Source organism: Trichosurus vulpecula, chromosome 1 (genome assembly GCF_011100635.1).
Source record: "Trichosurus vulpecula isolate mTriVul1 chromosome 1, mTriVul1.pri, whole genome shotgun sequence".
Classification (NCBI taxonomy): Eukaryota; Metazoa; Chordata; class Mammalia; order Diprotodontia; family Phalangeridae; genus Trichosurus; species Trichosurus vulpecula.
Genome location: NC_050573.1, coordinates 34967378 through 34984307, shown reverse-complemented (window position 1 = coordinate 34984307; position 16930 = coordinate 34967378). Strand labels below are relative to the sequence as shown.

The 16930-nt window shown below is 41.8% G+C and overlaps 1 protein-coding gene across 1 annotated transcript in view; it reads right to left on the bottom strand.

Moving 5' to 3' along the window:
- Positions 1-358: 358 nt before the first annotated feature.
- Positions 359-16930, bottom strand: part of PPTC7 (protein phosphatase targeting COQ7) — a 37054-nt gene continuing 20482 nt past the window's right edge. Inside the window, exons 2-6 of the mRNA XM_036761080.1 lie at positions 15917-16096; positions 10938-11136; positions 6673-6796; positions 5231-5360; positions 359-4314 (exon numbers count right to left, since the gene is read on the bottom strand). Coding sequence (XP_036616975.1) covers positions 4256-4314; positions 5231-5360; positions 6673-6796; positions 10938-11136; positions 15917-16096 — 692 coding nt within the window. The 3' untranslated portion in view covers positions 359-4255. The remainder of the gene's footprint in view (positions 4315-5230; positions 5361-6672; positions 6797-10937; positions 11137-15916; positions 16097-16930) is intronic.

Genomic DNA, 16930 nt, shown 5'->3' with positions numbered 1-16930 from the left:
AGAGTTTCAATTTTAAAATCAGATTTCAGAAGGGGCTTCTTCCTACTCCATGATGCCAAGTTCAAAGCTGACATATAGCTCTCTGTGGGTTCATCTCACCCAATTAGGAGGCACAGAGTTAAGATCTTTTCAAATGTTGCTATTTTATCTAATACATATATATTTGTTTGAGTGCAAGACTTCTGAGGAATTGACTTGGTGGAAAAGAGGTGGGAAATTAATAGTAAGAATATGACAAGGCTAATGAATTAATAAAGGCTTTATAAAATCCCAGCTCTAAAATGTATGATTACAGGCAAAGAAACAGTACCTACATTACTCAGTTACTGCTTGAATTAAAAACAAACACGTGCACACATTTTAGTATAAATACTATATTTATTAAATATCTTTACAGTTTATTTAAATGTATGTACAGAACTATTCCTGCATAAGTTATACTTCAGACATCCAATTCACGTACTTGCCTCTTGTAAGACAGGTAATGATAGTCTCAAAAGAAAAAAAAATTCTCATTAGTACAGGTACAGATTCAATTTTGCTTTGTTATTTTAGCCAACTTTGCCATAAGCCGTTTGATATAGTTGTAATCTCTGAACAGAAATAGCTGATTTTCAGTTCAGAACTTTTTTTCCAAATGTCCTATAACTTGAATCCAAATCTCATGTTAGTTCTCTCTTCACATGTTCAGTTCTATAAATGGAATCAGATTCTGATTTATGTTTTAAATTTTTCTTTAAGTACAAAACATGTATTACTTCTTTTTCCCAGGGAAATTGGATGCGATAGTTTGAACAAAAGACAGCAAGTAAGATGACCAGGAATCATTAACATCTGAAAGCAAAGACATTTCATAGTCCAAGCCCATCTTCTCTACACATCCTTAACACTTTTCCCAAAGAAATCCCACACTTCCTGTCTGGTTACTTGGTGTGGGATGTTTACTTCAGAACAATTCCCTCAACTGAGAAAACTTTCTCCATCAAGCAAAGCACTGAACCTAATATTTTATACAAGAACAACCCTCCAACAAACATACCTGGAATGGATTCTCTTTGTGGTTTAGTACCCATCAATCATGTCAAGCCACTACATTATCCTATTACGGGACAAAAAAAAAATTACTGTTTTTCCCCTTATTTTTCTTCACCTCTCTACCCTGGGCTTTTTTTAAAAAAAAGGAAAAAAAAGCACATGGACCCCACTGTATCTCCATTCAGTAGATTTTTTTTGTGCGCAGGCAGCTTAAGTTCATAGGAAGAAATAAGGTTTTGATATGTTTAGAGTGCACATTTTCAAACAGAACAAAATAAAATTTTCAAGCATGTGATAAAAATATTAATTCTTTATAATACAGTATTGCTTTATAAATATAGATGGAAAAGCTATAAACTTTACTGGTCTTTGGTGCATCCAGTGAGGGATAAATAATCTTTAATTTGTAAATTAAAAATCCAAATTTTCTCTTTTGCTATAAAAGTCCATTACATGAGGCAAATGGCTTCACTTATACTGCTTGATTTAAGCTATCATTAGCACAAACCTCAGGTTTAGAGTCACATGAAGTGGCACAGCTCAGACACTCATTCCCCAAGATCTAGGATCCCCCAAAGGCCAAACAATCTCGAACCACTGAGGGAAAGGGGGAAAGCAGGAGCTGATTGATAACCCCCTAATAGTTACAAAAGAGTGGATATAACATAATAGCACAGGGAAGACTGGGGGAAGGGAGGGATAAAGAGTGAGAAAAGACTTTGGGTCATTAATCTATAGGTCAAGTACTCGGGCATTTCTACTGTAGAACTCCTCTCAACATTACGGGAACAAATTGTCAATTGTATTCTCTAACAACCATTTGTCAAGCAAGACTTTAAACTGATTAAGTAAACTGTATAAAATACCGCCTCTCTAGCTCTATAAAGACTGTTTGGGGTTAAATCTGAGCAGAGAGTAGCCAGTAATTTGCCAGCTCCCCTCTTCCCAGGAACCAAAATTGTAGGCATTGGAAAATTAATGCAAAAACATCCAGATCATAAGGCCAAATGCCTCAGACCAGAAGAAATTGAAAACCCCAAACAAAAGAAATTAAGCCATCAGCCTAAGTATGAATATATTCCTTTCAAAAAAAATCCATCTGGATGCAACCTTCTGTTTCTTAAAAACATATAGACTGCAAATAGTTTGTGCAAAATAAATACCCGCCACGTGCCACACTCACTCTTCCATGTTTTATCACAGCACTACAATTTCTCATTATTCTAACACTCCCTCCCCTCCCCCCCATCCCCTCTACCAAAGAATGCTATTTTTATCAAGTTAGGGTAGTTAAGGCATTCTGACATGTAATTAAAGGTGATTCAAAATATATATATATATATATATCTAACATTATGCCAATTTAGGAATAGTAGATAAATTACTGAATGGCTTACAAATGAATAACTCATTCTCATTATAAATGAAATGCCTGTTACAAGCATGATGCTTTGAAATATAGTAATGACATGTACATGGTACATGTTAAACAATTTTTAAATAAAACCAAAGCCTGACATACAGTTTTGCAAATATACAGTACAACTTCACAAAAAAAAAATCTTTTAAAACCAGTTGAGGTAACCTCAAACATAACAGTTTTAATGCAATAAACCAGGCAGAGTAAGATCTTCTTTAGAGGAAAACAGACTTTCTACATTCTCCTCAAGTAGATACTTGCCTGGTTTAATTGCATTCTCATCTAAACACCAATGTTACCTGACTTTTTATATATATATATATATATATATATATATATATATATATATATATATGTATATGTATATATAAAACATGGCTTTAATTTAAGGATTTCTAAGTATATATCTTTCTACCACCAAGTTAATGGAAAAAGGAAAACTGACCCAAAAATATAGCTTTACAGCAGTCAACTTTTAAATGAGCCTCAAAAGTAAATGTGAGCTTACGGATAATGGAGAATTTGGATGCTAGGTAATTTAAATGGAAACAGTATGCTGTAAAATGGCTATTAAGAAACTGTAAACATTAAGTTTGAATCTGACATCCCTAAATTTCTTTTACGGAAACTGCAAATGTCAGATTTTCACAAAGAATTGTTTCTGGGGCCTTTAAGTGCTCTTGCCATTACAAAAAGTGTTTGCTGACACGGATCAAGTTAAATTTGATGCAGTGTGTGCTACACAAAGTGGGTCTTAACAAGGTCTAGGTAACCAGAAGCCAGCACAATTCAAGGGCACAGCCAGCATTTGCAAGTCTTTGGCCCTCCCTCCAGTCTCCCGTTCCTGCACAGAGACATTGGCATACTTCCCTATAACACATTCAGACAGATAAACAGGGTTTCAGCCATAATTTTAAATCTCCGGGCTTTGAAGAGTTTCACAACCTTAAGAGTAATCTTTCCTCTCCCCTGACCTCCAATGAAACTTGGCAAGGAGTGGCTCCCCTCTCCTACTCCTAACCCTCTCAGCTTTTCAAAACTGTCCCAAAAGCCCATTTATCTGGACTAATGAGCTACTAAAATTTTAGTCACTGGAGCACAATTAAGCATCATTTTAAAAAGCACAAACATTTGCATCCAAAGAATTTAAACTGATTTTTCTCTCAATTTTGTAATAAAAGGGCTCTTGGGCTCAAGACTTTAAGATGAATCCAGAGCTTAAAATGAATTCAGAGCAATGTTTTACAGCAGAATTATAAGCCCCTGAAAAATAGGGGGTTATACCAGAAACACACAGACATACTCTATCATCTTACAACAACAGACTATGCATGTGAAGGTTCATGTGTAACATTTCCTTCAATGAGTAATGCATTTTTCTAGTAGATGTAGTAGTATATGATTTGTGGTGGTTTTTTTAAAAAATAAATTTTACACATTCTAGTTTTGAATTACAATCTACCAACATTACTCATTTTCAATACTTCACCGACTGAATTCTGAAAGTAGCAGCCATTTATTTGGCTCTGAAGGTCTTCCTTCCACCTCTCCCTGCAAAGGATAAATAGCGATGAAGGACAAGCTTCAAGTCTTGCGTTTTCTTCAGTTGTTGCTGGCAGACATGAGCTAGTAGTATGACAGTAGTGGTTCGTAACAAGGATCTCAACTGGGTTGTAAAAAGACAGGCGACAGGCGTAAATCACTGGCCATTGAGATCAGCGGCAAAGGAAAACGCGGTCCTGCCAGCAGGAACAGTCCATACACAGGAAGAGGAAAGTCAGAGGTTGACATTGAGGTGAGTTAGTCTGTATACTCAGCTACGATGGAAAGGAGGACGGTGATGTCATCTGGTTTTCCTCCTGAAAGGAGAAAGGATTGCAACATTTTACCACAAAAAGCCAAAGGAGAAGGCAGAGAGATGGCCTGAAGCATCAAAGCCTCAACTGTGGTGAGGCAGGTTCTGCCTATCAATACAGTGCCGTGGGACAGAGCATGGTATGGTTTTTAAAAAGCCAAGGCAGCATCTCCCAGAGCTGGTAAGCTTCTCCCCATCACCTTCCATGAGGGGAAGCAACTGGCCCTCAGTGACTCCTCTCATACTTTACGGAAGGATCACTGGTTTAGCCGTGCCATGATCTACTCAAGTGATTTTTCTCATAATGTGGATAACCCTTGTTTCTGCAAAGCAGCTGTGGCATGAGTTCTTACTTTGCATGCTAGGACCCTGCAACAGCCAGAAGCCCACCAGTCTCACCAATGTGGCAGACATACACTGACATGAATCTGGACCAAGTGACTGCAAAAATTCATTCGATGAGAAGCTGCAGAAGGGAGCTTTACCATCAGGATGGTAAAGTTATGCAATTCTCTGTAAGTACCATGTATCTACAAGCACCCAGAAACAGTTTTAACATTGTCTCCCTTTCTGAAGCAAACACTGTAGCAGTAAGAGAGGAAGAAGAATGTCAAACATGTGAAGGACACGTTGGCAAAGCTGCCCAGAATGCCTGGTCTCTTCCTGGATTTGCCCAGAGGCCCTCTGAGCTCAGTTCAAAGCATGAGGTTCTGGTACTTGGCAACTTTCAGGTTATCCCTATTTTGTAGAGCCAACAGGGTCGGGCGCTGAAAGGTGGTCACTCTCCTGGTGACCTTGGTCCAAAGGCACAGGTAGGGGAGGAGCAAATGAAGGGAAAGGCCAGTGTTGTTGTTGCTGAGGAAACTTTCATTCCCCTTCCCATGCCCCAGAATTCCAAAAGCTTCCAAAGGCTTACTTACCTCTCACATTCAATCCGTTGTCACATGCAAACTGGGCAAAAGGTGACATGTAATTTGGGTCATATGCCAGCTCATGAGCTTGCTCAGCGATGCTTCTTGCGGTCTGTTGTATACTCTCATAATTTGAATTCTGGAATGAAGGACAAATGAGTTCTTTTTCAAAGGACTAACCCACAGAAGATCATAGATTTAGAGCGAGAAGGGACATAATTTCTTAATACAATGTAACCATTACTTGGAAAAAAGTCTTTTTTAAATTATATTTTCCATATTTCCATCACTTCCTCAGCTCCTGGTACAGCAGCCTGCTATTTGGCCTCCCTGCCTCCAGCCTCCCTCCATTCCAGTTCATTTTCCACTTAGACCAGCAAAGAGATCTTCCTCTGGCTGCCTTTTCAAACTCTTCCTACCTTTCCAATCTTCTTATCACACTCTCATCACTGTCCATGTGTTCTAGGATTCAGTGAGCCTGACCTGCTGGCTAGTCCTCCACCTAAATCTCCATCTCCCAACTCCAGGCATTTTTCCTGGCTATCCTCAATGCCTGGAACTCTTTCCTTCCACATGTCTGCCTCCTGGTTGCCTTTGAGTCTCAAGTCAAGAAGCTATTCTCAGTCCTTAATCCTAGTGCCGCCTTGTTCGTGCAAAATTGTTTGCACGTGGTCTCCCTTACTAGATTGGCAGTCCCCAGAGGCCAGGGCCTTTTTTTAGCTTTTCTTTGTATCTCCAGAGCTTAGTACATGGTTTGGCACACAGGAGGAAATCCATAACGGCCTGTTGCCTTGAATGTATTCCTGCTAGTACGAGACTGACTTCCCTATTTCCCTGCCCCCAAGGGTCAGCATGAGAGGCAAAGGGCCACCTTCCTAAACTTACAATCTTTAGGAAACAGCTACTAATACAAACACGGGCCTATGTGCCTAAAGTGAGTAACAATGTAGAGACCAAAGGAACAGAAAAAGCTGCCTTAATTTCCTTCTGGGGTCTAAGAGACAAAGCTTTTTGATGACATGGATTCCTGAACTGTACCCAGCTCGGGGTGGATCCTGTGCAATTTGTCATCCCCACCTCTTGTTAGATATGCTTTGACCAGAAGAAGAGAAAGAGAAGTAGGAAGGTAAATGAGGTAAAAATTATCCTTTGCCGTTCATTCTCTTAACACTTCCCAACTCTGCCTATCTTCCCGACGGATGGCTTGTGCATAAGCTGGCACAGGTGCGTGACACCGCCCCCTCCCGCCACAGACACAGACACACACACACTTCAGCTCCATCTTTCCAGTCTTTACATCTGCATTCACTTGGAAGATCTGAACGATGATTTCTCTGCTCAAGTTGGCAAACTGGGGCTTAGCGAGCACTGCCCACCCTGGGCTGAGGCCCCTTGAAAGCTCGGGGAGAAACACTCACTGGGCTGAGCAGGCAAGATTTGCTATCCATTACCTTCAACTTTTTCAGCTCCTGGAGGATCATGTAATCGGGCATGTTGTCAAAAAGCCCGTCTGTTGCTGTCAAGATGATGTCACCTAACTGGACGTCAAAAGAAGTGCTGTCAGCAGCATCCGGGCTGTGGAAATGACAAGGTCATGAGCAACAAAGGGAAGGAAATCATTTACAGACATGGTACAAAGTTCCCAAAGATGTATTTCTTTGGTTTGCATCAATGGAATCGTTTTGCATTGTGAAACTTTCTTTGATCTGACTACTTTAACACACCTCAATCTGGACCAAGCGATGGAAAGAATACATCCGATTAGGCTCCTTTTTCAGAGGGACAATCAGGCCTCAAGCAGTGTCACCTGTACCCACAGCCCCTTCTACTTTACAACAGTTTATAAAAATTAGCTTATTTCCTATTAAGGTGGCTGTTCTTAGTGGGACAAGGAAATCAGAATGAAGCAAGTGCACATTAAGCTAATGAGAATGTTTTAGGAAAATGGATTATTTTCAGAGGACAACAGACACCACCAATTAAAAATCAAGACTGACACGAGACTGAATCTCATGTGGTTCAAAGAGAAATGAAGGGTTTTAAGATGATTCACATGTTAATGGTCTTCAAAATTCCTGGTTAAAATGAGTCATTTTCTCATTTCCTAATTCTAAAGGGCCCAGTCCTAATCACCACCGAGAGGGCTGGAGCCGAGAGAAAATGGCTCTCAGAAGCCAGAATATTATATTGTGTGAGCACCTGTGTTCGAAATCAAAGAAACTATGCACAATGATTTTCTCTTAAGTACCTACACTATCTCTCCTACAGAAGAATTTGCTGTATCATGTGTGTGTGCGTATGTATATATATAACACGTGAGATTGTAGATTCTTTTTTCCCCATTCAACAAACATTAAGTTGTTCTCTTTTTCCCCAAAGCAAAAGACATTGGCTTAACCAGCCCAGCAAAGTAAATGACAAGAATTCCCCTCCACATACGAGGGTGTACATGTTCTCTTAGGAGTCTTGAGACTCTAGGGAACACCTAGAACCAGAGGAACTTGTGTTCTGAGGGCAACATCCTTGCTGTAACATCTCTCTGCCTCGACTGCTACAGTTTATTTAAATGAAGGACTCTTTGAAGCAGGGATTTTGACTTGGAATATATTTTTAAAAGCTTTAAAAAGCCTTTTAAAGTTTCCAAGGGGGAAAAATTGATTTTTTAAAAGCTGAGACAATTTTTTAGGCAGGAAAATACACTTGGAATAAAGTAGAGACTTGAGACTGGACAAAAAGACCTGGAGTGGGCAGGTGGAGGGAATGGGAAAAGGCCCCTGTAAGGTGGATCTGTAGGTCTTTTGGCAGGATGGGCCTAATGTTTTATGATCCAAAGTCATCAAGATGTCAACACTGATCACCAGGTTGGGCCTAACCTCTTAAACTGCCTTTAGGGGAAAAAATCTAGAGGCTGATTAGGCAACAAGAAATGGCAAAGAGACTGAGGCGGGAAGAGGACAAGGGGAGCAGAGCTAAGCTGAGGAAGGAAAGACAAAAAGCTTTTGTTCAAGCCCAGCTTCCGCTAGACTTCCTTCCATGAGATGGCTTTTATAAAGGAGCTTCTTGTCTGCCATCTGCATGGGGCATGCATTTGACAAGTTCTCCAGTTCACCTTTTCCTGACCTTCAGAGCAAAGAGCACTGGCTCAGACGTCAGAGGACCTGGGTTCAAATCCTGCCTCTGACACTTAATACCTGGGTGACTGGGCAAAAGAAATACTTTACACAAAGCTTTAGGGTTCACAATGTGCTTTATAAATATTGTCCCAGTGATCCTCACAGCAACCCCAGGAGGTAGGTGCTGTTATGATCCCCAATTTACAGATGGGGAAACTAAGAGAGGCTAAGTGACTTGCCCAAGGTCCCACGGTGTCAGTGGCAGGATTTGGACTCAGGTCTTCTTGCCTCCAGGCCTGGCTCTCTGTCTACCCCACCACCACCTGGTGACCCCAACATTCAGTGAGTCACATAACCCTCTGGACCTCAGGGTTCCTAATTGTAAGACTGAAGGGCAAGGGTGAGAGGGCAGGTGCTTCGCAGACCCTTGAAGTTCTATATCTCTAACCCCAAGGTGCTTGCTACTAAAGGGAAGCACTGCTATTAGGTGATGTTCAAGTATTTATGACAATGATCACAGATTTAACACCGAGGAAACCACACAGAGGCAGATGGGCAAATGACCCTGAGTCCCAGAGGTGGAAAGAGGCAAGATTAGATTTCACACTGGCTCCTGACCCCTCAAGGCCTCCACATACAAGTCCTTTGGTGATGTGAATAAAGGAGCAGGGCATGAAAGGCGCCCACCTGTGCAGTGAGGCTGGAAACTAGACACTGACCAAGGGTCATAATGACCATGGTAACTAAAAGTGAAAACTCCTAATTTCTGCTGAAGTTGCATGTTGTGAATAAATTGGGACATTGCAAAAAGAAGAATGTTGAGGGGAGAGGGGATTCAGTACAATTAAAAACCACCCTGAAGGTGTGGAAGTAAAGCAAAGGACTGGCTCTGGATGTTTGCTCAGAGTCTTTTGTAACAAACGAGACCAATGACCAGTGGGGCGGTTTTAGGCTGAACTTTTGGTTGTGGTTTTTTTTTCCATGAGTGTCCTTTGCTGCTCAGCCTCTGAGAGACTTCCTTCCATTGGCCAGTTTTGTTCTCTTCTCCCAACACTCCCATCCATGAACTTGGGCTTCTGCCAGATGCAGTTTCTGCCCATTCTGACTGAACACACTGTGCTGCTGGGAACCTGCCCGTACTGAACCATGAGCTGGGATCACATGCTGGCCGCCTGCCCCGAGTGCCAAGGAAAGCAACGGCCACTGGCCCGAAGGCAGGCTGGCCACCTCCTCCACCCCAGCCTGAGAGTACTCAAATGACAGAGCAGCCAGATCCTGAAATGGAAACAGGTGCCACAAACTAAATGAAAAATCAAAGCTATTCCAGTCAATGTTCCCCAGGTGCTATTGGCCAATGGTGATGCCCGGCACTTAAGAGTCTCTACCCTTTAGGTCCCCAGCTCATGCCCCTAGGCAGGTTAAACCAATTTTACAAATAGTTTTATTATAATTCCTCCCCCCAAAAGAAACCACAGCAGTATGCTGATTTCATAATCTAGTTCAAGTCTCCATAAGTTCCCAGCAAGCTCCACACACTGATAAAACTGTACATGAGATCCATTTCTTCAGATTAAAATGCTAGCAACAAGAACTGGTTCAATGCCTTACAATCTGGTTCTATCTAGACCAGCAGGTAAAGGGCAGTGAGCAATCACTAAAGCTTCTCTCTCAGGAACAACATCTCTAATTTGACCTGGAATGACTATGAAATTGGGAATCCATTTCTCAACTATCTAGTTTTCACATGCATGCTAGGAAAAGAGCCATTTTAAGATCTTTTAACACATTACAGATAAACAGTAGGTTCTAGGCCATTTAAAGTTTAACTTTGAAAAAAGTGGCAGAGAACACCTCAATAAGTGCAAAAAGCACAAGCAGAAGTACATCTTCCCCTGCCCCACAATGGCCAATTGACCCAGGCGACCTCTGACTCCCTTTCTCTGGTCAAACCTGGCCAAGGCTTTTGCCAGACTCCTCATCTCATGTTTGAACAGTAAACCAAATTCAGGTTTCCTGCCTGGGCTACTGACCTGCTCTCAAGTTATGGATGTGAGCAACATAAAGGGACAGCCTTTGGGTTCCATAACAGCACAATCAAATACAACTCAATCTGGGCTGTTCGCTGTCAGACTTAAAGATAATGCTCTCACGACACTGTCCACTGTTATCCATGTTGCAGCAGAATCCAGCTGAGGTGGAATAGAATGCTCTCTATCCAATCTCAATGGATCCTCCTCATGCCAGCTCTGTAAGTAGGTGCTATTATCCTACCCGTTTCAGAGGAATGTGAGGCCAAAAGAGGTCAAAGGATTTGGCCCAGAGTCACACAGTTTGTCAGTGTCTGAAGCAGGGTTTGAACCTGGGTCTTTCTGACTGCCAGGCTAGCCCTGTGTCCACATACAATGGGCAGAATGGACAAGAAGGATTCTTCTTTCTGTGAACTTGCAGGGAGAGAACCACCACTGTCAATTTATCTTCCCATCAATTCCTTCCCTGGGAACTGAAAGTGACTACTGCCATCAAACTAAAGAGAAGAAACAGCAGCAGGGGCACGAGAAGGCACAAGAGGAAGGGCAAGGCCCCAGAGGCTCAAAGAGACTCACCTGTCACTTAGGACGACTCCCTCTGCTTCAGGAGGTGCTATGGAAAGCTGAAATGGAGTGTTGAAGTAGTGCTGCTGCTCGTCCGATCGGTGGACCACCTCCCCTCCTCTCACTACCAGAAAGCCCGAATCCCCCAGGTTGGCTGTGTGCAGCCGGTGGCTTGTCCTATCCAAAACCACAATGCAGGCAGTGCTGCTTCCTAGCAAGGAAGGAAACAGGCATCAGGCCAAAGCCTCTTCTTACATTTGCTCTGGATGTGTATTTTAGTCATATGGTAGACACAAGCATTTTCCTAGTTGGATTTCCTTTGTTCAGATCTTGTTTTGTCTCCTATATTCTGATCAGATGGGTATTAACAGTAAGCTGATTACTGTCAATATAGTGGAATGGGTACAGAATTGTAGAGAATCCTTTCAGCAAACAGCAAGAGAAGGTAATGGATTTTGATAGTTCAACCAAAAAGCTTCATCCCAGCCACTCCTAAGTGCCCGGTAGATGCATAAAGTCTTCCAACTCTAATGTTGGAGACTGATGTACCACAAATATTGGACTATGATGATTTCAGTTTCTTTCATTGGATTCACGAAATTTCAGAGCTAGAACGAACCTTGGGGATCATCTAGTTTATCTTATATACAATTTCTCCAGATAATACATATTTTTAAAAAAAGGTCTGTTTCGAACCATGCTGTTTTAACACTGAAATGAAACCAAATAAAAATAAATGGTCTGGTCTCAGTCTCAGTCTAAATATAATTCATATGGAAATAACCTTTCTATTGTAGCTAGCTGAGGTCAATTAAAACGTCCAAAAGGTCAGCATGTTGTGAAGGTGAGATACTAATTTTGATATTTAAATACCAGCACAAGGTCAGCTATGTTATTATCTTGACATTTCTCTTGCATCACTGGCACCTGAGCCTTCTGTAGGAGATGCAGTAGCATTTAAGCCAGGGCAGAGCTTAATCAACATTTTAAATTAGGGTTAAGAGTGACCCATTTCTATGTGCTGAGGTCATGAAGACATTATCCCACACGGGGTGGTGAGGACCTGACGTTGGTGCCAAGGAAAGGCTTCACATGTAGCTTATGGAATGGAGAAGCAATCTTTCACTTCAGAATTTTACCATATAAATAATTCATTTCTGGGGCACTTTGAATGTTTAGAAAACACTTTTCACGCATCATCTCATTCGATCTTCAAACAAACCATCAAGGAGGTGCTGCTGGTGTCATTCCCATTCACAGATTAGGAGATTGAGGCTCTGAGGTGACCTGCCCAGTATCACACAGTTTACATTACGGGTCAGGATCTGAATCCAGGCCGGCAGGATCCGAACAACAGGGTACTTTCTATACCACTATTCTGCCTCTTAACATACGGAGACTGACAATGGCAACTGGGACGTATATTCAAATAAGGATCATCTGAGGGCAGAGACTGCTACGGAGCAGGCACTTAACAGAGCTTCAATGAACTGAACACATTACAATGTGAAGAAAAGACCATGTGTGTGCTTATTTATATGTGGACATTAGCTGAAGCTTTAATTCTAAAGGGAATACAAAAGTATCCAGAGACAGGAAGACCTGAGTTCCAATCCAGGTGAAGGCTGTGTGACTAGCTGTGTGATCCTGGACAAGTCACTTAACCTGTCTCCATTTCCTCATCTGTAAAATGGGGATCATGACAGCATCTACCTCTCAGGTCTGTTATGTGGATTAAATGAGATAATGATTCCAAAGTGCTTAGCAGGACCTGGTGCTAACTATTATCATTGCAAAGCCGACATTCCAAAGAAGAGAATGCTTACCTGTAATTTACAGGGCTTTTTAATAATCCAGAAGATAATTACATCACTGTTCAGATTCTAAATATCCTAAATTACAGCCATCCAGTAGTAGAATGGACTGCTCTGGGCAGGTTCTCCCTCCCTGGAAGTTTTCAAGCAGATGCCTGATGAATAAACACTTGCCAGGGAAGTGGTAAAAGGGCATTCTTGTGGGCGTAAGGACCTAGATGCTTTCCAAGGTTCCCTCCAACTCCAAAATTCCATGAATCGATCAACTAGCTTTCATTTCAAAGTAGGTCCATCTGTTTGTGAGATGCACAACCCCTCAAAGGCCTACTGAAGGAGAGGACATTAGAGAGCTACTGAAGACAACAAGTTAAGAAAGGTTTGCGGGGAAGACAAATCTCTAGTCATGTTATTCACTGGCAAAACTAGGACATCATTGTCTATGCCTGCGGTCATAGGCAGCTGACAAACTCATTTAAATGTCTGTTATTCTTAACTACCCAAAGCCTCAAACAACAAAATAAGGCCTCACCCTACAAAATGAAATCTGGCTTGGAATGGATACACCTTTCTCCAGCCCAAATCATTCCTGGAGGCACATGGGGCTCAGGCAACAGAGGGAACCAATTCTTGACAACCAAAAGCTAGAGATTTCCCACCAAGCCAATCTGCAGGCTCTGAATAAGAAAGAAGTCAGCACTGTCATTGCCATTGAGCTGGCAAATGAAGAGCAAAGGAGGCTGAAAAGACCACTCTGGGGCATCCAAGCGCAGCCCAAGCATTAGGCAGCTCCCAGAAAGATCCCTCCTACTCCCGGAGATGGAAGTATTTGACTGTCATTCAGCCCCCAGTTTTGTAAGTCTTTGGGGCAGCAAACATTAAGAGGGATAACCTTGTTAGGACTGACCTTTCAAATTCTTAGGATATGTTGACTTCAGAAGATCTGCATTCTCCTCATTGGGTTTCTGAGGTAAGATGGGTCATTTGTCTATGAAACCACCCTGGGCCATAGTAGCTAAAACATCTCAAAAAAAAACAAAACTGGTGAGTTCTTAGCCTTTCCCTGGAATCTGATGTGCTCCATATTTTTTTGGGTTGTTTCAAGCAATACAGATGGGGGGGGGCAGTCCCAATAAACATTTATATAGCACCTACTATGTGCCAGGGACTGTGCTAAGTGTTTTACAAGTATTATCTCATTTGATCTTCACAACACCCCTGGGAGGGAAGTACCATTATTATCCCCTTTTTACAGGTGAGGAAACAGAGGTTAAGTGACCTGTCCAAGCAGCTAGGTGGCAAAGTAGATAGAGCGCTGGGCCTGGAGTCAGGAAGTTTAAATCTGGCCTCAGACATTTACTAGCTATGTGACCCTGGGCAAGTCAGTTAACCACGTTTGCCTCAGTTTCCTCATCTGTCAAATGAGCTGGAGAAGGAAATGGTAAAACACTCCCATATCTTTGCCAAGAAAATCCCAAATGGGGTCACAAAGAGTTGGACATGACTGAAATGATCTGAACGACAAGACTTGCCCAAGTCACACAGCTAGTCAGTATCTGAGGCTGGACTTGAACTTAGGTCTTCCTCATTCCAGGTCCAGCGCTCTATTCACCAAGCCACCAGTTGCCTCTGTATGACAAAATATCAAACCTCCTGCATCCACCATGATTGATGACCATTTTGGGTGGAAGCCATGGTTCAGCCGAGATTTGCAGGCATCCTCTACTAAATGATCTGGAAGCTGAGTTATGGAGCATTTGGGCACATCTGAATTCATGCCCTAGAGAGTGGGGTGTGTGTCAACAAAGCAAAGCACCCTTTTTTAAATGTACTTTGAAGAAATGTGTCCTATTTTAATGTTTTTTATGCTTAAAATTCTTCAAGATTCAGGAAAAATGTGAAAACCCTTACAAAGCCCAAGCCCCAAATCAGTTTTATTTTTATAGCCTTGTGTGTGCTCCACAGTGATCTCAGAAAACAGGGCAATCAGACAAGAGTCAAGGGGCAGCAGAGAAAAGCAGGGCGCTTAATTAATGTAGAGACAAGAAGCTCAGAGTGGCACCCTGGGGCATCCCTTCCTACTCTTGAAATTTCAGAATTATTTTTCAGTTTGGAGTATCTTCCATTAGCAACACACACATATATATGTATATATGACTATAGAAGGTAGATTTTTCAAAAATATTTTTATTCAAAGTTTTTCTATTATCTTCATTTCTGATTATGACCCTCCCCCACCCCTTACCCAGAAAGTAACCCTTCAACGGCAAAGGAATTTGTTAGCAATTAACAATAATAGATATACCTTCAAGTGTAAAGTTCATATTATTTATTTATTGAATAAGCTCAAAGCCATGGCTTTAAGTAAGATATCAAGATAAAAATTAGTTGTTGAAAGCACTAGAAAATGGAGGTTCAATCCCTGCCCTCAAACACTTTACCTTCTCCTGGAGAATACAAATATACAAATAAGTAAATCCAAGGCAATTTGAGGAGGGCAAATGCTTTTTGAAGTTTTTTAATAAACAGGGAATCCACCTCTGTGTCATGCTAGTTACTAACAATCAAATGGTTTTTAGCAACTTGAATGGCACTTCAAAAAGCTCATGCATAAATAGAATATTATTCACCAAGAATAAATACTGTGAAGCAGAAGAGAGGAGGAAGAGAGGAGAGAAAAACAGAGAGAGACAGAGACAGAGACAACAAGAACAGGGGACTTGGAGATGAAGTAAGCAGGCTGTGATCCCAAACCTATGTCAGACACTTACCAGCTAAGAGATCCTAATCAAGTCACAACCTCTCAAAAGTTCAGCTTCCTCATCAGTAAAATGAGGCATAATGATACTTGCTCTAACTTCCTCTTAAGGCTATGAAGAGAGACCACCATCGAGCCCTCCAGGATGGGCTGTGATACCAGTACTCTGCGGGAAGAGATGGTTTTCCTGACCTTTCCCTGCCCACCACTATTTTTCAGCAGTAAGTAAGGAGGCAGCAAGCAGTCCCAGGGCAGGGTAGAGCCTGGCTGATCTCTGGTTACTTTGAGCTGTGTCTCTCTATCATGCCAGCTTAGCGCAAAGAGAAGAGAAGCCAGGCAGGTGAGGGGGTGTTTTTGTTGCTGTTTAAGTCACGTGTTATAACAGAAAAAATGGAAGGTGTGTAAGAGTGTTCTCTCCTTACCGAGCAAAGGTATTTTATTTTGCAGTAGCTCACAGTAACTTGTGGTGAGAATTCCAACAGGATTACTTGGGATGAACCGTCCTTCTTTTACTAAGCGTTCACACGTTCGCATTAAAGTCCCTGAGAACTGAGATGGATCGACTCCATAGTCCCTCCAGCCTCCTACACCATCTGCTACCCCTAAAAGGGAAAAGAGATAGAAAAAGATGAGTAACTCACGTTGATATAGCACTTTGAAGCTCACCGCTCACTTTTTGTACCACAACCGAGTGAAATAGTATTGCCAAAAATTAATCCTATTCCACAAATGGGGAAACTGAAACCCAAAAGAGGGAGACTGGTTCAGATACAAAACTAGGAATGTTAGAGCCAGAATTTGAACCAGCATCTCTTCTGACTCCAAGTCCAGTCAACTTTGAGAAATGGTTATTACAAGATTGAAAGTCCACTTTTTTTTTGTTTTGTTTTGCTTTTTGGCAGGGCAATCGGGGTTAAGTGACTTGCCCAAGGTCACACAGCTAGTACATGTGTCAAGTGTCTGAGGCCGGATTTGAACTCAGGTCCTCCTGACTCCAGGGCCGGTGCTCTACTCACTGTGCCACCTAGCTGCCCCGAAAGTCCACTTTAAAACATTACGGGTAAAGCTGTAGCAAAATAAAGATGCATAACCAGTAACACAGCATGTTCTTAAATAAATTTCTCCTAATATATAGATGTGTTCCTAATGAGTAAAAGAACCCATATGAAACTGCTTTCCCACTCTGGTGATAAAATTTGTAAGGAGAGCTGTAGTCAGAGGTGGGAAATATAGTCAGTTAATAAACATTGATTAAGTGCCTTATTATATGCCAGGCACTGTGCTAGGAAAGGCAAAAGGCAGTTCTGACTCTCAAGGTGCTCACAGTCTAGTGGGAAAGGGCCAGGATTATGAAGAAAAGTCCAAGATGGCTCTTGCCCTTGAGCTCACAGTCTAATTGGAAAAAAACAGGCAAAAGACTATGTCCAAACGAGCTA